The sequence below is a fragment of the Podarcis vaucheri genome (genome assembly GCF_965113315.1).
Source record: "Podarcis vaucheri genome assembly, chromosome: 16".
In the NCBI taxonomy this organism is placed as follows: domain Eukaryota; kingdom Metazoa; phylum Chordata; class Lepidosauria; order Squamata; family Lacertidae; genus Podarcis; species Podarcis vaucheri.
The window spans coordinates 14,250,544-14,273,136 of record NC_138754.1 but is presented as its reverse complement, the minus strand read 5'-3'; the positions used below and the strand labels follow the sequence as shown (position 1 = coordinate 14,273,136).

At 48.1% G+C, this 22,593-nt stretch overlaps 2 protein-coding genes across 3 annotated transcripts; both read right to left on the bottom strand.

The window, feature by feature from the left end:
* Nucleotides 1-585: 585 nt before the first annotated feature.
* Nucleotides 586-12,787, bottom strand: TSGA10IP (testis specific 10 interacting protein). 2 transcript variants are annotated; one of them, XM_082202765.1, is made up of 8 exons: nucleotides 12,575-12,786; nucleotides 10,779-10,940; nucleotides 7,963-8,695; nucleotides 5,799-6,018; nucleotides 4,443-4,610; nucleotides 2,910-3,009; nucleotides 2,137-2,261; nucleotides 586-754 (listed from the first exon to the last, which is right to left on the bottom strand). In XM_082202765.1, the coding sequence occupies exons 1-8, from the start codon at nucleotides 12,722-12,724 to the stop codon at nucleotides 709-711; spliced, it is 1,704 nt and encodes a 567-aa protein (XP_082058891.1). In that variant the 5' UTR covers nucleotides 12,725-12,786; the 3' UTR covers nucleotides 586-708. The 2 variants fall into 2 exon arrangements, with proteins under 2 accessions (XP_082058891.1, XP_082058892.1); XM_082202766.1 differs by lacking the exon at nucleotides 2,137-2,261 and having other exon boundaries at nucleotides 12,575-12,787.
* A 1,903-nt stretch (nucleotides 12,788-14,690) lies between these two features.
* On the bottom strand, nucleotides 14,691-20,902 carry ZDHHC24 (zDHHC palmitoyltransferase 24). Its single transcript, XM_082202842.1, has 4 exons — nucleotides 20,607-20,902; nucleotides 18,582-18,859; nucleotides 17,221-17,533; nucleotides 14,691-16,244 (listed from the first exon to the last, which is right to left on the bottom strand). Exons 1-3 carry the CDS (start codon nucleotides 20,885-20,887, stop codon nucleotides 17,223-17,225), a joined length of 870 nt encoding a protein of 289 aa, XP_082058968.1. The 5' UTR covers nucleotides 20,888-20,902; the 3' UTR covers nucleotides 14,691-16,244; nucleotides 17,221-17,222.
* Nucleotides 20,903-22,593: the final 1,691 nt, after the last annotated feature.

Below are 22,593 nucleotides of genomic sequence, written 5' to 3'. Positions count from 1 at the left end.
GTGGTGTAGTGGTTAAGAGCGGTGGACTCGTAATCTGGGTAACCGGGTTCGCTTCCCCGCTCCTCCACATGCAGCTGCTGGGTGATCTTGGGCTAGTCACACTTCTCTGAAGTCTCTCAGCCCCACTCACCTCACAGAGTGTTTGTTGTGGGGGAGGAAGGGAAAGGAGAATGTTAGCCGCTTTGAGACTCCTTCGGGTAGTGATAAAGCGGGACATCAAATCCAAACTCTACAAGAAGGTGGGGAAAGTTTCAAAAACTGGTTGGCAACACAGTCCTGTACTCATACCCTCCAACATCATGGGGACCAAAATTGGGATGCTCCATTTTTGGTCCCAAGCTCTTGCGCCTGCGTGCGAGCACGAAACTAAATGATGCTCGTTTTGTGATCTCGCAAGACAAAACACAAGCGGCTTTCATTCTGGCACTCTGGCATGAGTGCTCCGTCCACTTTTGCCCCTGGCCCTACTTACCACAGGCATGTGGCCCCTGGAATGTTACCTAGAAAAGGATTCCCCACCTTTCATCACCACCAAGCACCATTTTCAACTGCCCAGGTCAACCCCCTCATAGAGAAGGCTGAGTCTTTCTCGTCTCCAAAGCTAGTTTTATTTCTAGGTGCCTCGTGACTACAGGTCCAGAAGGTGCAGATCTTGCTGCAAGGTTCCCTCTCTCTTTCTCTTTCTTCTCTGCCTGCCAGGCTTTGCTTTCAGGTCGATTCTGGGAGATCTTCTGGAGATTCTGTCCTCCTACGCCTGAAACACACCACAGGTCTGAGAAGGTCCTGGGCAAGGCATCAGGTGTGCATTGCCAAAAAATAAAAAAACCCAAGATGAAAGAGGGTGCTGATGCACATAAAATTTGCACCTGCTAATTTTGTAGGTAACAACTCGCATGCAGAAATAATTTCTGTAGTGTGAACAGAAACACAATACACCTCGCCATAGTGGGGAATAGGACAGTGAGCAGGTGAACTGTGTGCCTGCTCATGAGAACAAAAAGGGCCAGCTGCTGGATCAGGCCAATGGCCCTTCTAACCCACCCCACTGTCTTCTCTCCATAATCCTCTGGGCCTTTACAGGGCACAGGCCCATGTAAAATATGTAAATCAATAGCTGGCAATTGACATTGGCCCCAGTGAGCACACCAGCATTTCATAGAACCATAGAACTGTAGAGTTGGATGGGACCCCAAGGATCTTCTAGTCCAGCCCCCTGAATTGCAGGAGTGGCAGCTAAAGAATCCCTGACAATGGAGCCTCCGTTTAAAAACCTCCGATGGAGGAGAGCCCACCGCCTTCCAGGGGAGTCCATTCCACTGTCAAATAGCTCTTCCTATCAGAAAGTTCTTCCAGAGGTTTAGTCGGAATTTCATTTCTTGTAACTTGAAGCCATTGCTTCGAGTTCTGCTCTTTCTTGGTGCCCAATAAACAACCTGGAGATTAAGTGGAGCTCCCGATTCTTTCTTTGCAAGCGGAGTGCACTGACAGTGAGTCCGCCTGGGAGCGGCTGCGCTAGGGAGTCCCAGCAGGCCATCCTGGGTGCATAAGCTCCTCTTCTTTAGGGAACGGCTGCATTGCAGGGGGTTGCCCTAGATCAGCGTTTTTCAACCTTTTTTGGGCAAAGGCACACTTGTTTCATGAAAAAAATCACGAGGCACACCACCACTGTGTACGGAGAGGGAGATGTCAGAGCCCCGCTGCTCTCTATGGGGAATCGGATGAGAGCGGACCGTCTGTCCGTTCTCATCCGATCCCATCCGATCTGATCCCCACCCAGGACGGATGGAAAATAGGGTGGACACAGTCCGGCGCCCGCCTAGTGGGCGAAAATTTGACTTTTTTAAAAAATCTTTCGAATTTTTCAATTTTTCCCATGGCACACCAGGCAACATCTCGCGGCACACTAGTGTGCCGCGGAACAGTGGTTGAAAAACACTGCCCTAGATGACCCTCGAGATCCCTGCCAACTCTACAATTCTATGATTCTAACACAGGGCTAGAGCCCTTGCTTGGCATGCAGAAAAGACCCCGTGTCCATAACGATTTCCAAATGAACAAGGGGGAAATATCTGTTTTCACTCGGGACGAAGGAGAAGGCCTCCGGCCAGCCACCCTCTTCCTCTCAAGCTTCCTTACATGGCTTTGCCCGAGGACTTGCGAGCAGACTGCCGCACCGCATGCTTCCACAGCATTTCTTCGTCGATCCCCAGCGCAGCCAGGACCTGGGAGAAACGGCGCTCCACAGCCTGGCGGGCGTTGGCCTGGCAGGGAGAGAGGCTTGAGTGGAGACACAGACAGGCCAAAGGCAACGTAGTTTTAAAAAAAACACCCGTACAAATGGCCCTACTGCCACACGCTGTGCTCTCTCGCTCTCTCTGCTGCCATTTTGCTGGCTCTGCCAGAACAAAGGCAGCAAGTCTTTTCCTTTACAGTTTGAAGGCCAGGAGGCAACTTGGATCGCCTTGCAAGGAACTGATCTTTCAGTGTGGCCACCACCTACCCTCTGGAAGTCCCTGTTTATAGCCAGCTCTTCCTCCCAAAGGTGCCCATGGCAGAAAACACAGCAAAGCAAGCGAGGCCTTATTGGCACTGATCTGTGACAGGGCCTTTTCGGTGGCAGCTCCTGTTTGCGAAATGCCCTCCGTGGCGAGGTGTGCCAGTCTAAGAACATTCCTGCTTACGTAGGGCTGAAAGATACTGTTCCTGGGAACCCTGAGATCAGTGCTTGAAATAATATTTTTAGAATTATTATTTTGCTTTGAGGTTTTCCACATTGATAAATCAAGGCCGAGTGGACAACTCAAACTTGTGGCTCCTTGCACGGAACCGGATATTCAAGCTGCTATGCTATATAACCCATTGCTTCCCCTTCCCTCCCCTCCCCTCCAGCCCCCTGGCCCCCGTTTCACCTGCATGACTCTCTCAAACAAGAAAGGTCTGCTCTCCACGCGGTCTTGCATCTCCTGCAGCTGCAATGTGTACTCTTCCATGCGCTGCTTCTCCTGCCTCCTGCACACCAAAGTGAGAGGTTGGTAGGCCTTTGCTGCATTGTTCCTCTTCTGATCCCTCTACCCCAGCCTGTAAATAACCAGGCCTGCTTCCCCCGTAAGTAAGTAGAACACCTGTTTTGTGTGAATCATACAGTTGGAATGGACCATGAGAGTCATCTAGGCCAGCCCCCTGCAATGCATGAATCTTTTGGGCTTGAACCCATGACCCTCAGATTATAAATCTGATGCTCTACCAACTGAGCTGTCTGGGCAACCCAGGTTCAATCCTCCCCAATGGCATCTCTAGATTTTAAAAGTCAGGTAGCGGCAGAAAGGAGGAGGAAGCTGTTGCCTGGAAGAATATTCTAGGAATGTGGCCCTCCAGGCTTTTCTGCCTGGCCCTCGGGATCCTCCTGAAGCCACACCCCTCACCCAAGCCACACCCCTCAGCAGCTCTCCTCTGTTGCCCTCCTTAAGTACTTTCCTCCAGCAGGAATGTGCCCTTGAACAACCCATAATATTCCCAAAAACCTCTGTCATGCTCAAGAGCAGAATTGCTCCTTCCTGCCTTATGAAGATTGCTGGGTAATAATTTTGGCCGTCCTCAATACAACCCTAGTTGGCAGCCGAGCGCAAGCCAGAAAACAGGCTGTGTACACCTTTAAAGCACATCCACCCGCCTCAAGAATCCTGGCCACTGTAGTTCTATGAGGGGTAAACTACAGTTCCCAGGGTTCTTTGGGGACGGCAAATGTGCTCCAAATGTGCTTTTTGTGGGATGTAATCCATTGGAGCAGTCAAATACAACATTCCTTGTTTCCCTAGAGTGGACACAGGCAGGGGGATGTTACGCCAGCCAGTATAACTTCCTGTTCCACTGGTCTGGAGTGTCCTCCCCCTGCATGTGACCAGACAGATGGGCATGACCCTGGCTGACTCCATAAAAGTGGAGTCACACAGCCATCTTTCTCTTGATGCCATTTTCTTCTCTTAATGTATTTTGCTGTCTGCTGGCTCTCAGCCAGCAGTACATGGGCTCAGTCTCCATATGCAATGGACTCACACTTTGTTCTGTAATTTCAAGATAAAGCCTGCCTTCAGGGATTATACTGTGAACTGAATGTGAGTAAACTTCTTGTTACTTTTAAGACTCTTGTGTCTTGATTCTTTTAAGAGAGATCAAAGGGGACTTGCCAGGAAAAATCCAATCTGGGCAAGCGAGACTAGATTGCTTAACTGAAGAGATTCAAACAAATCTGCAAACTAGCTTACTGCTATATTGGGGGAATCTGCTCTGCTACATGACTCACTAGCGTGGAAGGATAATATTTAATCAATATATCCTTTCCTACTATCCTTAAGAGTCCCACACTTTCAAGGTATGGTGCGTATGCAGCCCCTGTTCTGCCCCACAGCCCAGAGGGACTTTGCAGAAACCTCACGGCATGTTACCTGAGCATCTCCCGTTTTCTCTGCAATGACACGGAGGGGTGGTCCATGGTCTGGTATGTCGCCAAGCACTTGGCCACTTCCCGCTGCACTTGCTGCTCCTTCGCCCTGCGCAGCTCAGCTCGCCGCTTCTCCTTCCGTTCCTGCCTCTCCCACTCCAGCAAGAGCATCCTAACAAAAAGAGGCCAACCTTAGGCATGGGGAAACCTCTGGAAGTGAGGGTGAAGGGGTCCGCCGGGCAGGCTGGCGTTGTGTTCCAGTGCAGGCCAGGAATGTAGGTTGGCTAAAGGGGATTGAAGGGCTCTGTCGCCCGAGTGCAGCAAAGCCACTTTTAGAAAGGAGGCCGACTTTTTAGCGGTGGGGGGAAAGCGATGGGGAAATGGATTGCAAAGGGTGAGGGCAACAAATAATGAAGATGTATAAATGTTCTGCAAGCAAACTGGGATGAGTGCCGTACTGGATGAATGCTGACTGTGGTATAATCCTATCAGTAAAGACTGGAAGAATGAACACTCAGTAAACACAGGATGAGCAATTCTGTCTATTGCAGTCTCTCATTTTTCCTACCTGAAGTTCCGTTCTCCATTTTTCCACATCAGTTTGTGATTTTTGTTTTTAAAAAGGGGTCCTCGTGAAGATTCACCAGCGTTTTAGTATGATTTCACCCCTTAATATAGACATACAGTCGTACCTCGGAAGTTGAACGGAATCCGTTCCAGAAGTCTGTTTGACTTCCAAAATGTTTAGAAACCAAGGCTTCAGGAATCTCCTGCAGCCAATCAGAACCTGCGTTGGACGTTTGGGTTCCAAAGAACGTCCACCATCCAGAATACTCACTTCTGGGTTTGTGGCATTTGGGAGCCAAAGCGTTCGACTCGCAAGGCGTTTGACTTCCGAGGTACAACTGTACCTTCTTGCAGTTTTGCTTAATATACACATTTTTGCAAAGCAATTCTCCCCAATAAATCACAATTTTGTCTTATTTTCACCAAGATGGACATTTTTATGTACACTGTATGTTAGTGTGTGCATTTCTGTACACATTACTTGGCTGCAGAAGTGAACTGCAAAATTTAGGGAAGTGAGTATTTCAAAGGTGGGGCGGGGCAGGGAGTGTTGTTTCCTGTTTCAGAAATGGTGAATTAGGTTCCTCTTTAAACACAAAATGAATTTAATTTCTCCTCCATCCCCAGCTTTCACTTAGCAACAGTCAGCATTTGGGGTTCTTTGTTTTAATGTTTAGCTGGAAATTTTGCAGCCTACCCCCAAGAAACCCCCTGGCCTTTCTCATTGGACTGCGGGAAATAATAGCACAAAGACCTTGGAACCGCCACCCCCCTCCCCAGGTGCCCTGCTTACCTGTTAGCCTCTTGCCGCTTGTCAGAGGTCTTGGTGTGCATCACTGGAGCAACCATGGGGGGACCAAAGTCCGGGCAAGAATGGGCCCTCCAGTGAACCCCATACAACCGCCGGACCTCGTAATACGGGTCTTCTGGGTCCTGCTTGTCCTCTTCTCCAGAGAATTGCTGGGAGCTGCCCGTGGAGTGAAGTCGGAAAGGCTTACAGATGGTCAGCTTTGCTGGGTGGAGGAGAGCAAAGAGGCATTAACGTGACCTGTCCCAACCCGCCTGCCCGCATATCATCACTTCGCAGTGAGGCATCTGATCAAGACTTGTATTTTAAAATGAGCTTAAAAAATATATTTGCAAATATTTGTATGTTTCATGCCAGACATAAAGCAGCTGGCTGAGTACTCTGGCAGTTGTTTATCTTCTTGATCAAGGGCCCCCCTGATCTATAGTAGTACCTCAGGGTTGTAAAAGGAAATTACAGGCTGGGAGCAGAGGTCATATTGACCATACAAATTACAGAATACAATCAAGCTGCAAAAGCACTAATTAAGAGTTGGTAAATAGTTAAATTTATTGTTTAACAGAAAATACCATGTGCCTCCCATCAGACTCGAGCCACATCTTCCTAAGGTAAAAGGGCAAGAGCTAATGGGAACAGCAGCTGGCTTGAAAGGGGGTTGTAAACCGAAGAGGCTTCTCTCTGAAGCTGTTTTGAAGCTGTTTTTACTAAGTTCCTTTTTACTTTGAAAAGGCCTTTTCTTCTAAAAATCTATATATGTTATGTATGAAATATATTGGCTTAAATGTAATTATGCAAAGGATTTAGAAAGTAAGAAATGTTAGATTCTTATGTTAGATTCTTATTTCATTGATGGTGTGTGAGAAGGTGAACCCAAGATCTCTGTTTAAGATAAAAATTTAAAACCATGAGCCATCTGTTTTACCCATCTGTTTTGGAATGAATAGGGTAATAGGGCAATAGGGCAAAGATGATCTGATAATTAAGGTGCCTTGTCCAGGCAAATGTAAGATATATGGCTGTCTGCCATTTATGGATAGAAGGAAATATAGCTCTTTGTCTCCCATAAAAGGTAATAGGAAATGGGTGTATCTTTTATGATTGGTTCTAGCAAACAGCCAATAGGAATTTCAACCAAGCTGATTGGACAGAGGCAGCCAAAGGAGGAGCAAGGGGGCTGGGCTGAGGAAATAAAAGTGCTGGCCATCAGTGCTGGAGGGGGCAGAGCTTTGGTATCCATATACCACTGTGTCTCTCATTTATTTGTCTGACAAATAAATTATTATTTTAATTTCTCTATTGCTGCGTTGAATATTTCATTCCAGCTAAGCGTTAACCACAAGCAGGGTGCTACAGCAGCATAATAATTGATTAATTTAAAATATTTTTTATTAAAATTACGACAAGAGAAATAGAAACAAACATCCAAACAGGAACTGCACCATTTACAAGGATACATCGGATTACGAGTAAACTTTAAATGGCAATGATTGCTCTAATAATCCAGGCTGTAGAAAAAAGGAGAAAAAGGAAAGAAAGGAAAACAGAGAGTGGAGAAGAGAGAAAAGAAAGAGAGGCCAGCACACATTAGGAGGAAAGGCAGGTTATAAATGTAATAATAGTAATAATAATGTTATAAGAATTTTAAGGTCTCAAATATAGACTAAATGTTCATAAATGCACACATATCTAATTACATGAACCATGTGTCTGAAATGGTATAGGAGATCAATCTTGAAGCCATTTTGAACCTCTCAGTTATGTCAAATATTCCTCTGCAGCAATTTCAAAAGTCTATATATGGGCTTGCGCACCATTGTTCAGAGTTCTCCTCCCTTCTGAGTGTGGTGAGTGGGGACCCTGTTGCAACAGTTCCCTGAATAAAGATCAGGCTTGCTAGCCGCTTTGCTTTTCAATTTACTCTAGTTGGTTGTTATTTCTCCTACCAATAGGGAACCCACTTAAGGACTCTATATGAGCTCTGGAATACCCCATAAGGGAAAAGGAGCAGGTTTCCCCCCCTTATAATAATAACAACAACAACAACTCACTTGACCAACTGAGTCGGACTTAGTTGGATACCATCCTTAATGTTGACCTTATGCCGCCCCCCTCCCACCTTGCCCATTATCAATGAATGACTGCTCCCCACCTTGATCCTTCCTCTGCTCCAGTTGCTCTTGGAAGCGCCTCTGGAGACTCTTGAAATTGGGGATCCTGCGGTTGATGGTGGGCTGGAAGGTCAGCTGCTCTTCCCTGTCGGTCTGGGCCCGGCCCTTGGCTCTCCTCGCCTCCCTCTGGGGAGCAGGCTCCTCGGGCTCTGTGGCTAGGCAGAGGAGCTCTGCTCGGAGTTTCTCTTCCAGCCGCTTGAGCGAGAAGCGCTTGTTGCTCCTGGGGCCCTGATCCTCCAGGCTTAGCAGCTCCTGGGTGAGCTGCAGCCAGCGGCGGCGCTCCTGGCGCATCTGCCGTTTCCGAGCCTCCTGCCGGGAGTCCATCTTCCAGTAGAGAGGCAAGAGGGAGCTCCCGGGAGCCAGGCCCACCTGGCGGTGACACTTCTGGCACGTGGGCCAGGGGTCCTCAGGGACGCCATTCGAGGGCTTGGGGTCTTTCGAGCAATGGCCGCCTTTAGGGCTGCCGGCTCTCGGGTTCCCCGGCTCCGGCGTGCAGGGAGGCTCACGGAAGGTGGTGACAGAAGTCTGAGGGGACCTCTTCTTCTTGGGTTTCTCCAGGAGCCGGTCTTGGTACATGGCCTGGCCGTTGACAGAGATGCTCTCCCACATCCAGTGGAAGGGAAAGGAACCTGGTCGAGATTGCTTGGCAGATGCGGGAACTGGTGTAGGGCTTGGTGAGGCATTGCTGACATCTGGAGTAGGAGGTACTGGGTGCTGCCTAGGGGGGAAGCAGCAACACTCAGGTTGGACACAAACCTGGTCTCCCCACCTCCCAGTTTTGGAACCCTGCTTCCCAACTTTGATTTGGATAATCAAAACACTTCCAGACCAGCAGCTTTTAGTGCATGGGTAGGCAAACTAAGGCCCGGGGACAGGATCCGGCCCAATCACCTTCTAAATCCAGCCCACCAACAGTCCGGGAATCAGCATGTTTTTACATGAGTAGAATGTATCCTTTTATTTAAAATGCATTGCTGGGTTATTTGTGAGGCCTGCCTGGTGTTTTTACATGAGTAAAATGTGTGCTTTTACTTAAAATGCATCTCCGGATTATTTTGGGGGCATAGGAATTTGTTCATTCCCCCCCAAAAAAAAAATATAGTCCAGCCCCGCACAAGGTCTGAGGGACAGTGGACCAGCCCCCTGCTGAAAAAGTTTGCTGACCCCTGTTTTAGCGCTATCCATTTATTGCTCCTCCAGTGTAAAACGGCACACAGAATCGCAACTGGTTTTTCACTGGCATTCTCTTTTGGGGGGCACATCCTGCTACTTTCCAATCACACTAGTGGGTGTCACACAACCACGGAAGCAGGTCCTATTGAAGGACTTTGGCTCAGTGGCAAAGAGAGTTTAAAAGAACTGCAGTACAATTGCAGCATCTGATGCACACTTCACTCGTGAACCTGGATAGCTCAGTTGGTTGGAGCATGGTGCTGATAATGTCAAGGTTGCAAGTTCGATCCCTGTATGGGACAGCTGCATATTCCTGCGTTGCAGGGGGTTGGACTAGATGATCCACAGGGCCCCTTCCAACTCTACAATTTTATTATTCTATGTCATGGACTGGTTGGGTGCAGAGGAATGGTGGGAAAACCAGCAGGGGAACCACTCAGAGAAGAAGCCTCACAGCCTGTGGAGTGATGATGGGACGATGCTGAGTGGTTGGAGGGAGAGGACTGGGAAGAGGAGCTGCCGGAAGCTGGAGAGGTAACAGGGCTTAGTGAGCAGGGAGAGTCTGTGGCAGAGAGAAGACCAGAATCAGAGGCAGAAACAGAAGCCAGGGAGGAGGGAGGTGATGAGACAGAGATGAGTCCTGCTGAAGAAGGATCACAGGTGTCTCCCCCTCCTGATGTGACAATCTCCCTTCCCCACTTGTTTCCCAGAACCCAGAGAGGCATGAAAAGGGCGGAGGAGAGGTAGGTTGGCTGCCTGCAGCCGCAGTGGAAGGGAAGGCTGTGAGGAGGCATAGTCTCGGCAACTGGTTTTCATGGAGGAAGACCACTGGCAATGTGCTGCTCTGACTATTAGGCCTGACACTCAACCCCAAGTCTTGGGGGATCATGTTTTTGCTAATAAAGAGTTAACTCCATCTTTGAACTGTGTAAATTGTAAAAATGCTCCTTTCAAAACTTGACCACTCTGTAAGACCTCAGACTGGGCAGGTTGTTTATTTTAAAATTATAAGCACAAACAGATCCTGCTCCGAATGAGGTGCATTCCCTACTTAGGATTCCTCCAAAGAATCCTGGGAACTGTAGCTTATTCCAGGCGTTGAGAGTTGTTAGAAGACCCCTCACATCACCCGTCACAAACTACTGTTGCGAGATTCTTTGGGGGAAGCCACAATTGTTATATTAGTATAAAAAGGTAAAGGTAAAGAGACCCCTGACAGTTAAGTCCAGTCTCAGACAACTCTGGGGTTGTGGCACCTATGTCGCTTTACAGGCCGAGGGAGCCGGCATTGTCCGCAGACAGTTTTTCCGGGTTGTGTGGCCAGCATGACTAAGCCACTTCTGGCGCAACGAAACACCAACACCAGAGCAGCGCACGGAAACGGCGTTTACCTTCCTGCTGGAGTGGTACCTATTTATCTACTTGCACTTTTTTTGGCCTGCTAGATTGGCAGGAGCAGGGACAGAGCAATGGGAGCTCACCCCGTCGCGGGGATTCGAAACGCCGACCTTCTGATTGACAAGCCCATAGAGGCTCAGTGGTTTAGATCATCCCTTATAGCAGTATAGGGATACTTTAAATGTGTGCTGTGGATGGGACCCCCCCTAAAGCCCACGGCAACAACTTGCCTGCTCAGTTCTTGCTCTGGGTCTATGTCTGAGATGCTGTTGGCATTTGGGACTGTTTCCTCAGGCTCCCAGCAGGGCTTCCTTGCGGGGTGAGGGCCTCTCTTCTTTGCCCGCTTCATGCAGATCAGCATCCCATCACCTGCATCCAGGTAGTCCTCCTGAGTCACACAGAGACATTTGATAGCACCAAGGCTGGCTCCAGAGACATGCATTTGGGCACCAGGACCCTGAGCCCAGCAGAGGGCCCACCGTCTAAACCAAACCACACTTTCCACTTTGCACAGAGAAGATCGGTTGGAACATAAGAGATCCCTCAGTTTGCTCTTCCAGGTTGGGGTGAGGAGCCAAGAATGTCATGCCTGAGGGCACACCCGAAATCCTAGGAGCCAGGAAACACTGGTAAAACGCAGTGTTTTTCCAGTGGCGGTTTTACCACTGCTTTACCACTAGAATGACAGCAGTGATTCTAGTGGTACCATCCGGGCAGGACTTTGGGGCAGATGCCCAGGACCCCACTCAGCAGAATGAGGCCTCCTAAATATAGCAGTAGGATATATCATTTTACAGGGTGGAACTTATTTCTTGTTAACTTCTTCAGTGAGGAGCCTTAAAAATACCTTTTTGGGTGTGAGGAATTCAAATCTGCTATTACTTTTGTGATTGGACAACATTTAGCTTGGTAAGTCTACATTTTATGAAGAAGCATAGAATAAATTGCTTTAGGAAAACCAATGAATTTTAATTTTACCTTTTGAAAATGTCAGTCATGCTAAATAATAATAATAAATGAAAACAATATTAATATATAATATACAACTGCAAGTACTTGGCAATCATTTGTCATGATTTCTATGCAATTTCACACACATTTTACATACCATTTTACCAAAACTAAATTAAATCAATATAACCAAGCAATATATTTTGAATTCCCAAGCCATGTTACAACTTTTTAGCGCCTCTCCTTTTGGGAATTGGTAAGCTGACAAATTCAGCATGCCCTAATTGCAGCAGGGACTGCATTACCACATTTCAAAGTAAATTAAGCAATGTGTATCGTGCTTTTGCTTTGAACTGTGCGATTTACTGCCTGGCACACTGTGAAACTGAGGCTTAAAAACAGAGATATTTAGGCATGTGTGTTCACTTGCATCCTGCACCCTTTCCCTCCCCACCATACAACTTCTGATACAAGTTACGAGATCAAGTCCAAGGGGAACAATGATTCCCGTGCAGACCGACTGAGAATTTCCCATCATTCACTTGGGCCCCATCACTCTCTGGCTAGGACCAGGCAATCCTCTGGCTTCCAAGGGCCACAAGCAGCAATGGGTGGGTGTCTGGGGGCTACATGCCAGTGGCATGGCCACACGTGGCAGTTGTTGTGGCCTTGGTGCACACATTCACATTACCTCTCTCTTGTTTTCAAAGGCTTACACGTCCCTGTGAGGCAGACACCCCCCCCCCCAGTAGCAAGGGAAACACGCTTGGAAAGTATATGAGGTGCACAGAAGCATTTTGGCCATGCTGATATTGCTGAACTAAGACATCTATAATCCCAGGCCATTGGCCATGCTTGCTAGGGCTGATGCGCGTTGTAGTTTAACCACGAAGGCCAAATTTTCCTCACACCAAATATCACTGGATGGAGAAACCGTGACTTCACCTCTTTCTTTGTACAGTGCCTAAGGAAGGAGCATATTAAAACAGTGCTAATCTTGTTGTCTTGTGCGTGAGAAGTATGGCCTCCACGTATGGGAGCGAGAAACCCCCGTTGCCCTCTCCAAGCTACCTGCTGTGGAGGGGAGCTCTCCGAGATCAGGCCCAAAAGCCGCACCCGCCCCTTTGGCTCATAGATGGCGCCGGCGATCCGGTTAATGGGGTCCCCTGAGGGCTTGACACAGGCATTGGTCAGCACCGAGTGGCGATGAGGGTTCAACATGGTGCCCACGACAACATGGAAGGGGATGCATCAGCTTTCCAGTTACCACAGCAACCGGCCTACTTCCAGAACAGCCTGAGTGGCAAGCTTCCGGAACAATGCATGGCTCTCCCCAGCCAGGGGTTTTCATTTTTATTTATTTCATAAAAGTTATACACCGCTTGATTGTAAAAAAACACAAAACAAAAACCACTTCAGAGGGGTTTACAAAAGATAAAACAGGAAAATCAGGAAAAATGCACAACCCTACTCCAGACCCTCCTATTGTCCCTATTTTCCAGGGACACTTCCAGACTTACAGAAGCTGTCCCAGTTTCTGATTTGATCCCAGAATGTCCTGGTTTTCTTTAAGATGTCCTTACTTTCATCAGCAAAATGTTGAAGGGTATGGTAGGACGTCCCTATTTTCATCAGAGGGTATGGAGTTTTGTGACCTCTGAGTCAAGAAGTACCTATACAACCTTTAGAAGACATCTGAAGGCAGCCCTTTATAAGGTCTTTTTTTAATATTTAATGCTGGAGCAACCCAGTCTGATGGGCAGGGTATAAATAATAATAAATAAAAATAATAAATAAATAAGGAATAGGATGTCCCTATTTTCATCGGGGTGCGGGTGGCGCTGTGGGTAAAACCTCAGCGCCTAGGACTTGCCGATCGCATGGTCGGCGGTTCGAATCCCCACGGCGGGGTGCGCTCCTGTTGCTCGGTCCCAGCGCCTGCCAACCTAGCAGTTTGAAAGCACCCCCAGGTGCAAGTAGATAAATAGGGACCGCTTACTAGCGGAAGGTAAACAGCGTTTCCGTGTGCGGCTCTGGCTTGCCAGAGCAGCTTCGTCACGCTGGCCACGTGACCTGGAAGTGTCTGCAGACAGCGCTGGCTCCCGGCCTCTAGAGTGAGATGAGCGCACAACCCTAGAGTCTGTCAAGAGTGGCCCGTACGGGCAGGGGTACCTTTACCTTTATTTTCATCGGAGAAATGTTGGAGGGTATGCTACTCTATAACATACAGAAATTAAAATACTAAAACAGATAACTTTCTAAGCATCTGGGTAGGTTTGTCTAAACAGGAATGATTTTAGCAGAAAGAGTAAAGTGAAGGTGCCTGCTAGATCTCAATCAGCAGGGAGTTCCAATGGGTGCTGTGACACTAAATGATCCGAGTTCTTACAAATCCAGAACAGGTATTATGTGGCACTTGTAGTAGGCCAATCCACCAATCAAAGCGGTCAACTGGGCATATGTGAGGTAAGGCAATCTCGCAGGTAAACTGGTCCCAAGTTGTTAAAAGGCTTTATATAGTGATAACAACACATTGAACTTGGCTTAGTAGCAAATCGGCAAGTAGCGCAGATCTCTTGAGCACAGGCGTTCTAGGCTGACAAGGTCTCACTCCTGGCTGCAGCTGTGCTGCGGCATTCTGCACGACCTGCAGCTTCCAGATCAAGCGCAAGGGAAGCTCCCACATGGAGCGCATTGCGGTAATCCAGTCTTGAAGTAACCAACACATGAATTATTATGGCAAAGCTTTCCCGGTCTATGGCAACCCATGTTGGGCTTTCATTTAAAGCTTGCCTTTCCACCCCAGAGCCTGTTTGCAACAGCCTTCGAGCGACTAGATGTGGCAGAAGTAATATACCGGGGTTCTTGGCTTCCACACCGTCTGAGAAGCACTGTTCTCAATCACTGTAATGTAGCTGGCTATTTCTGGAAATAGTGTGTGGAGTTAGATTGGGGGTGGAGAACCCGAGCCCCCCCCCCGATGCTGCTGTACTACAACTCCCATCATTCCTGACATTAGCCATGCTGGCTGGAGCTGATGGGAGTTATAGAATCCAACATCTGAAAGACAACAGGTTCCCATCTCTGAGCTTAGATGAACCTTTCAATCAAGGCAATGCCATTTGAGAGTGTGTGTTCATGTATTTATATATATATATATATATAAATAACTGTAGTCACAAGATAATTGTGTTGTCATTTTAAATAGCATTTTAATGTAAAAAGGTGCATTTACATCTAAAGGTAGGCCCAATGTCAGATGAAAAGCTGAAACAGAAGAGAATAGCAGCTTTCCCCAAACTAAGCCAAGGAACTCACAGCTAAAACAGGATTAAAACCCACATCTCCATTACTCATGGCCACAAGGAAAGGTGGGCATCTCAAGAGCCCGGCATTCTTGCCCTCCTCTCTGGGGGGCTGTTTGCACTGGTGGCTGGTTTACTATTGAAAGTACCTAGAAATTAAAACCACCTACAAGCAGTGTGGACTGACAACTTTTCTGGAATGCAGCTCGAATTTCCATCATTGCCTTTCCGCTGTCCTCTCAAAACTCTTGCGATTCAGGGAAGCAGAATAGATCCATAAGAAGGAACAGTACTGTTTCTGTCTAATGCTGCCAGCCTACAATGCCTGCTCAGCATCAAATGAGATGCCTTAAGCCTCCAAACCACCATCTCCTGCAAAGAATGCCCTGACACTCCACCTCTCAGGGCACTGGGAGTGCCTCCATCATCCAGAAGCTCAATGGTAGAGCCCTGTTTTGCATGCATAAGGTCCCAGGTTCAATCCTCAGCAGCTGCAGCTGAAGCATCTATGTAGCTGGTCTGGAAAGTGCCACTATCCATCAGAGCCATCACTACTAGGCTAGGTGAACCAACTCTCCGACTCCAAATAAGGCCGTTTAATACACCCTACATTACTGGAAATATTATTGGAAAACAGGCCAGGAATCCTGTCTCTTTGATCCTCCAGCCCCATCTTGTGGGCTTACAGCAGTGCAGACCTCCAGGCAGGCAACATTTTGTAAGGATTCAGTGGGTAATACAGCCAAAGCACAAAAGCAGAGCGTAGATGTGGAAGGATCCTAAGCATTGCAAGGCGGCTGGCAGAATTCTAAAGGAAAGGGATAAATATCGCCAGAATTCCTTCACTCCTCTCTTGCTCGCTTTTGGCAGAAGCAAGTTCCCTATGTCAATGAGATACCAAACTCACAAATGCCAAGAAGAGAGTGACAGGTAAAGCCTTCGCACCTACTACAAACTTTTGTGTTGTGTTCCCACCGCAATTCGTGCCTAGTTTTTCTTAGCTTCTCCCTGTGCCTTCCAGCCTGAGAGAGTAAGGAAGGGGGTGTGACATTTCACAGCTGTGGAGTGAAATAAGCTGGTGGAAAAGCACCACGCAGATCTGAAAGGCAGTGAATAAATTTGGTCCCAGCAACCTCAGCCGCCAGATGGAACTTAGCCCAGCAGGATGGCTAAGCTCCCATGGAGACTTCCTTCCAGACCACTGAAGTGAGCCGTTTGGGGCCCCTCAAAAGCATCCCCAGTGTGCCAAAAGCCACCAAATCAGATGGAAGTATATGTCACCAGAACCCCAAAAGGAAAAAGCTATTGATGACAGGGGAGCAAAACGTGTAAGAATTCATCTCTCAGTTCATCTGCTTTTGAGCAGAGCAGAGGTGTAGCTAATCACTCTCCCCTCACAGGGGCTCGACTCCCCTTGCAAAACACAGAATGGAAACCTGGAAGGAGAGAAAGAGAGAGAGAGAGAGAGAGAGAGAGAGAGAGAGATTGTCATGGACTGCTATCAGGCTGCAGTAGAAAGAAAGAGAAACAGGGCTACCATCAGTTCTGTTGGGAAATGTAGTAATCCCTGGCTCTTCCCCTCCTTAGACTCTTTCCATTCCAGATGGTTATTTTGAGAACCTTGTAAGTGAAATAACTAACAACAACTAAGAAATAGTGTCTGGGTTTTCTTTTTTCCTCCCCCCCCCCCTTTTTTCTTTTATGTCAAGACTGCCTTTAGCTTGAAGACAAGGGCTATCTTATTATTAATCTTTTCAATCCACTCTGGGAGCCTTTCTCAGCTGAAGAGCAGGTTAAAATTCTTCAGATTAACAAAAAGTAACCAGAATGGATGAGTAGTGTGTGGGTCATTATTAGCATTCCTTCAAAGTAATCATAAGTGACCATTTTTCTGCAGATAATATTTTACTGTATCTCTGCTGCTCCTGTAAATTGCACAAGAAGAGCTCTTTTTGGAGTCAAGGTGGGGGAGAGAGCAAGTGTGTGGCTACATCAAATACTGGAGAAAGAAGATTTGAGAAAAGTAGCCTTGCATGTTATGAGCTTCCAAGACTCACAGGCCTTGCAGCGATTGTGCCTTGGAACTGCTGCCATTTCCTAAAATTTTAACACACCCCACCATTAGCAAATAAACCAGGGTCCACTGGCTTACAAATTTCCCCCCAAACCTGCCTTACAATAACCCTGTAAGGATTACAACCAAGTAAGTTATGTGCAGTGGTTTGAACATGCGAAAGCGCTGGACAAACCTCTGGTCTATGGGGTCATGAAGAGTCGGGCACGACTAAACAACAACAACAAGCATTATTATTGTTAAAAGAAATTATTTTGCCCACTGATTGCTTTTTTCTGGTCATCCTTGCATAAGAAGTGCATGTTATACATAGCCCCAACCTGCACCCTGGAACCCACCTTTAGAGGTCACGGGATTTGGGGAGTGGCTCAGATCGGGGGCACTTAGTTCGGAAGGTGATCCCGTCCCCCGGCAAAGGGGAAGCAATGAAAGGCATGAACCACACCAGGTGTCCCTGATCCCCCAGCACTTCCCGAAGGTTGTCTTTCCAGCCCAAGTCGTACTGACGATCTCCTTCGAACCATTCGTTGGTCGTCTGCCCACGCAGGGCCAGCAGGCTGTGAAAGAGCAGGAAGCCCGTGCAGAAGAGGAAGCCAACAATGCAGACGTCAGTCACAAAAGCAAAGATGAAGATTGTGATGTTCACCTGCCCTACAAGAGAGATCCAAGTGCTACGTTAGTTACCAAAAGGAGAGGAAGATGGGATCCCAGGACCCCTCCATCTGCTTTGCTGGAAAACCAGCAACTTTTGGCTTTGCCTCTCATCAAAATCTTTCTATTTCACCTTCTCTAAGAAATGCCTCTGTTTGCTCCCCACTTCCCAATGCCCTTTCCTTTTGTGCCATGGCTGGTATATCGTAAGCCTGACGGCAGGGATGCCTTATCTTTAGAGGAAGGGACCTTGCTGAGTGGTAAAGTATCTGTTTTGAATGCAGAAGGTCCCAGGACAGGTAGAATCATAGAATTGTGGAGTTGGAAGGGACCACAAGAGCCATCTAGTCCAACCCTCTGCAATGCAGGAATCTTTTGCCCAATGTGGGGCTCGAACCCATGACCCTGATATTGAGTATCTCATCCTCTATCAATTGAGGTAAGCCTGGGCTTGAATTAAACCCTCTCCACAGATACAGGCATCCCCCCACTTGTGCACCTACAACCACGTATAGTGGCACTGGGAAATAATTAAGTAATTTAATTCATACCAGGAAATGGAAGAAAAGAGCTGGAGAGTCCTCATGGCTCGTGAGGAGACCCTCCCCAGAGCTTGAAGAGGACAGGTAAAGGCAGCGGAAGCCCCAAAGAGACCAGAGACACAGTTTAGGCTGCTCAGCCTCTCTGCCTAACAGCTGGTGCATGCGGTAGCACAGCAGCAACCTTTCCACGCATCCTCCAGCCTTCTGCAAGCCCCAGAACTTCAATTCCAGTTGCGGATATTTTTGGTACAGTATTTTTGATCTGGATTGGAGAGAGAGAGGCACCAAGGGCATTTCAAGGGTGTTTAGGGGGCACTCCCCACTTACACGATTTTCCTGTATGCGTGCGGGGCACTGGAACGTCACCCCCGCATAAGAGGGGAGTCGCCTGTACTATCAAAAGCAGGGCTGGTACTATTAAGAGTGGTGCAGAGGCCTATTTCGTCGGTTTCCAGCATGCAACTGTAGGGCTGTGATGGAGTCTGTACTGCGCCAATGAATCTTACCCATCAGTAACATAAGCCAGGGAAGTAGTAGCAGCAGCATCGCCTGGACAGAGGTGCCCTCCTGGAGCAGTGATAGGACCACGTCAGCATTGATCACGCAGCCATACAGCAAGGCGACAGAGCCATGTAGCAGCAGGCAAAGGAAGTAGCGGTAGTTCTGGTATCCCAAGCACTGGCCAAGCAAAGTGCAATGGTGGTCACGCCGCAGGATGCAAACGTTGCAGGAGAAACAGTGGCTGCAGCGGGGAGGCACGTGAGATTGGCAGGAGTAGCAGTAACTGAAAGAGAGTGAGGAGCGACGGTGAGGTTTCTACTGGGCTCTTCTTACTCCACTCACTCAGCCCAGCGGCAGAGGACATGATTTGCATGCAAATGGACCCATGTTCAATCTCTGGCATCTGGGGGGGGGGGGAACCTTGCTTAAATCCCAGATGAACCATTGCCCAACAGTTTGCTTAAAACTGGGTTAATCTAGTGGTTTGACTTGGCATAAGGCGGCTTCCAATGTTGCTTTTTAATCTTAGAAACTCTGGTTAAGTGCCTTTTGGCAGTTCAGTCCCTCGGGGAAAAGATCACACAGCAAGTGGGAGATGAACCCAGCTCCAACCACTGGCCACAGAGGGAGCAATTGTGGGGACGGTGCTTCTCTCCTCCATTGGAGGAAAGAACACTCTGCTCCAAATGCAGGCTTCCCTGGGACTGTTGAGCAGCCAGAGGATTAAAGGCTGCTAGGTTGTGGGCACAGATATGTGAGGGAGTATTCTTTCAACCAGTTACAAGTCACCCTGAGCAACTGATTGAAAGGTGGAGCATAAAACTGATAAAACAAATAAATACATTGAAGGGGGTAACTATTTTTTTTTTTTAAAGGCAGTATGCCTTTCCCCCTAACCATAAATTAAGTTCTACTAAATTCAATGGGGATTACAGTACTCCCATTTATTTCTACCTGATATGCTTTTATTTGTTTATATGTTAATTTCTGCATTGACCTATTAAGAACAAAACCTTCTCAAGGCAGCATACTTAATAAAATCAACCTAAGAGAAGAAATTCAAAGATAAACAAAGAGGCAAATATCAGAATAACATAAAAATAGGTCACATGAGAGGTTAAACTCTTGTAAATAATATGCTTTAACCTGGCATCTAAAATCAGGCACAGAAACCTCCCTAGCATACAAATGCAATGAACTGCACAATATAAGTGCTGCTGCAGTAAATACCCATTTCCTTGTGGCCACTGAGGAATTCATTTACAATATTCCTCTTTCGTTTGTACAGCATACTCATTCATTTTTTAATCTTACATATTAAATCCATTTCTCTAAATTCCCCTTGGTATTTCTCTCTCTCTAACACTTGCCTCCATCATCTTAACGAAGCAGGGTCTTGCTTACAAAAAAACAAAAACAAAAAACCTGTGCTGCAAGCCTGCCAGGTAAGACATCTGGTTCAGTACTGTTTACTCTGGCAGAGCATCTAACACAGAGTTGTCTACCCTGAAATTCTCAGGGGCCTTTCCCATTATCTGCTACCTGGTTCCCTTTTTAAGTAATGGCCCCAGAGATGGGACCTCCTGCCTGACAGCTGTGATATCTCCTCAATTCCTTTCCCTTTAAGGTACCCCAAGCTTTTAGCTAGGCCTCACGGGTGCTGTTGCTCTCCTCAGGGCTTTTCCTCCTCTTGACAAAAAAGAGCTTTGAAAAAATAAAATCCAATGAGAAGAGTGCCTCTGAGCATGTCAGGCCAAGGTGCTTTCCCTAGCCTAGGCTTCCTCAAACTCGACCCTCCAGATGTTTTTGGCCTACAACTCCCATGATCCCTAGCTAGCAGGACCAGTGGTCAGGGATGATGGGAACTGTAGTCTCAAAACATCTGGAAGGCCAAGGTTGAGGAAGCCTGCCCTAACCTAACAAAAAACGCCTTCCCAGTCCTTTTCCCGCCACTTCCCCAAGACCCGCCTCCACACTCCCACGCCCTTCTCTGATTGGCTGCCGTCCGCCGAAGCCCCCCCCCAACTCACTCCCATCCTTGCCCCGCCCCCGCCAGCATAACGCCGCGCGTGCTGGGCGAGGCGGTGACGAAACGGCGCGCGTTCTCGAGCACGTTCCCCAGCAGGAAAAGCAGCGATGCCAGCGACACAAATGGGAATGCTTCCGTCCTAGGGGCCTCGCTCTCGCGCTCGCCGCCGCCTCCGCGTTGCCGAAGCAGCAGCACCGCGACCACCTCCAGGGCGAGCGCGCCCACCAGCGCCGCCCCCACGCACACGGGCAGCACCCTCCGCTCCCAACCGCTGCCGGCCATAGCGGCGCATGCGCGACGCCGAAGGAAGTCTTCGCCGCCAATCCAAAGAGCGAGCGGGCTCTGGGGACCGCCTTTAGGAGTGTGATTGGCGAGCCGCCTAGCCAATCCATCCGCCACGTGAGGCGGCCCTCGCGCTGTATTTACCTTACAGCGATTCCTGTCAGTGGGGCGCTTGATTGATTTACGCTGCAATGTGAATATAGTCGCTAGCAAGCTTAAACACTAGCAACTTAAGCTGCTGCACACCATACATCTAAGGGCCTCTACCCTAAGGTTACCAGATTTTTTTCAATAAATCCGGGGACACTTAAAAAAATAAATTATTTTTTTAAAAAATATATTTTTTTAAAAAAAAGAAAGAAAAAAAGTTATTTTAAAAAAATTAAGAAAAAAAGTCAATACCACAGATCAAGGTTTTTGAAACTGAGCTGGCGAGTAGGTCCTCCAGTGGGCGGACGGCACCCAGTGGGGACTCCGAGATACAGCCGATTCTCCTGCTTTCGCTGCGGGGCTGCCCCAAAGCTCCCAGCCGCCGCCGCCGGCTGAAGTGATCCAGCGCTTCCTGCCCTTGCCAGATCAAACTCAGAGCTTTGGCACGAACACACCCACCCCCGCACTGCTCCTTTCTCTTTCTCTCGCCCCCATCACTCCTCCTCTCCTCCCCAAAGCCGTGCAGCCGCAAGCAGCTCAAATGGAGTGGAAAATGGCCAGTGGTGGCAGATCGAGCCTTTAGATTACCTCCTTCACGTTTGGTACTTAGCTGTCTCTAGTCTGCTTTTATTTGCCAGAAGCCCCCCTCCCCTCCCACCAGCTTGGGCAGGTGGTGGCGGGGGCGGCGAGGAGACAGAAGAAGCCGGGTGGTGAAGAATATATGTGTGTTCCTCCCCCACTATATATTTTGCCCGCTTCTATACACGTTTATATGATAAACTGAGCCCAGGGGTGGGTAGAAATTTGGAGGAAGAGGTGGAGGCGGCTTCAGTTCAGAGCTAGTGGAGAGTCCGTGTCAGGACATCGCAATCCGCAGTCACACACAGAGAGAGGTGCATGGACGAAAGGGTGCTGGCAATACAATTCACTGGGATTTTTCTTTTAAGAGCGATTTCACTCGCCTCCCCCCCCCTCTCCTTTTCCTCTCTCTCTTCCTTTCTCTCCCCATTGCTTTCAGCGCGACCAGCTTTGCTCTTGATTTCCGTTCACGGGGCAGCAGCAGCAGCGTCAAGGAGAGAGGAAAAGCAAGGAGGGGGGAAAGCGAAGCTTGAAGAAGTTTTAGAACTGGATCCTGCTAAAGGCCAGGATGCCATCCAGGGAGATGTAAATGAGGCGGACGAGGCCGACGGAGATAAAGGGGGCTTTTCTATCCGATTTTCTCTCTTGCGCGTGTGCCTGTGCTAACATAATATATGGCGGCAACCAGGTAATGGAAACGATCGACTGATTTGGCTTTCTTCGTAGCTCCCCTCCTCCTCTGAGCAGTGGTTGAGTGGCCTGCATTAAGACAGTCTTGAGAAGTGTTGGTTAAAGCAGACAGCTGATTTAAAAAAATTAGAAAATAAGGCACTCATTTCTGCACCACTGCTCTTGTATAGTAAAAGTATCTCTTTCCTATCCGTCCCAAATTTGTTTTAATGTATTTCACTTTATCTATAATTGCACTACATAAATGGCTTTTCCGTTCTTAATTAATTTTCTCTATACAGGGAAGT

Excerpts from the sequence above, each read along its gene's own strand:
- TSGA10IP (XM_082202765.1), bottom strand. The coding sequence starts at position 12,724 with ATGTTGAACCCTCATCGCCACTCGGTGCTGACCAATGCCTGTGTCAAG. Across the intron at positions 4,611-5,798 it reads AAGCGGCAAGAGGCTAACAG|GATGCTCTTGCTGGAGTGGG; the intron begins GTAAGCAGGGCA and ends TCTTTTTGTTAG. Across the intron at positions 755-2,136 it reads AAGTCCTCGGGCAAAGCCAT|GCGTAGGAGGACAGAATCTC; the intron begins GTAAGGAAGCTT and ends GGTGTGTTTCAG.
- ZDHHC24 (XM_082202842.1), bottom strand. The coding sequence starts at position 20,887 with ATGGCCGGCAGCGGTTGGGAGCGGAGGGTGCTGCCCGTGTGCGTGGGG. Across the intron at positions 18,860-20,606 it reads GGGGCGGGGCAAGGATGGGA|TTACTGCTACTCCTGCCAAT; the intron begins GTGAGTTGGGGG and ends ACTCTCTTTCAG. Across the intron at positions 17,534-18,581 it reads CTGGCTTATGTTACTGATGG|GGCAGGTGAACATCACAATC; the intron begins GTAAGATTCATT and ends TCTCTCTTGTAG.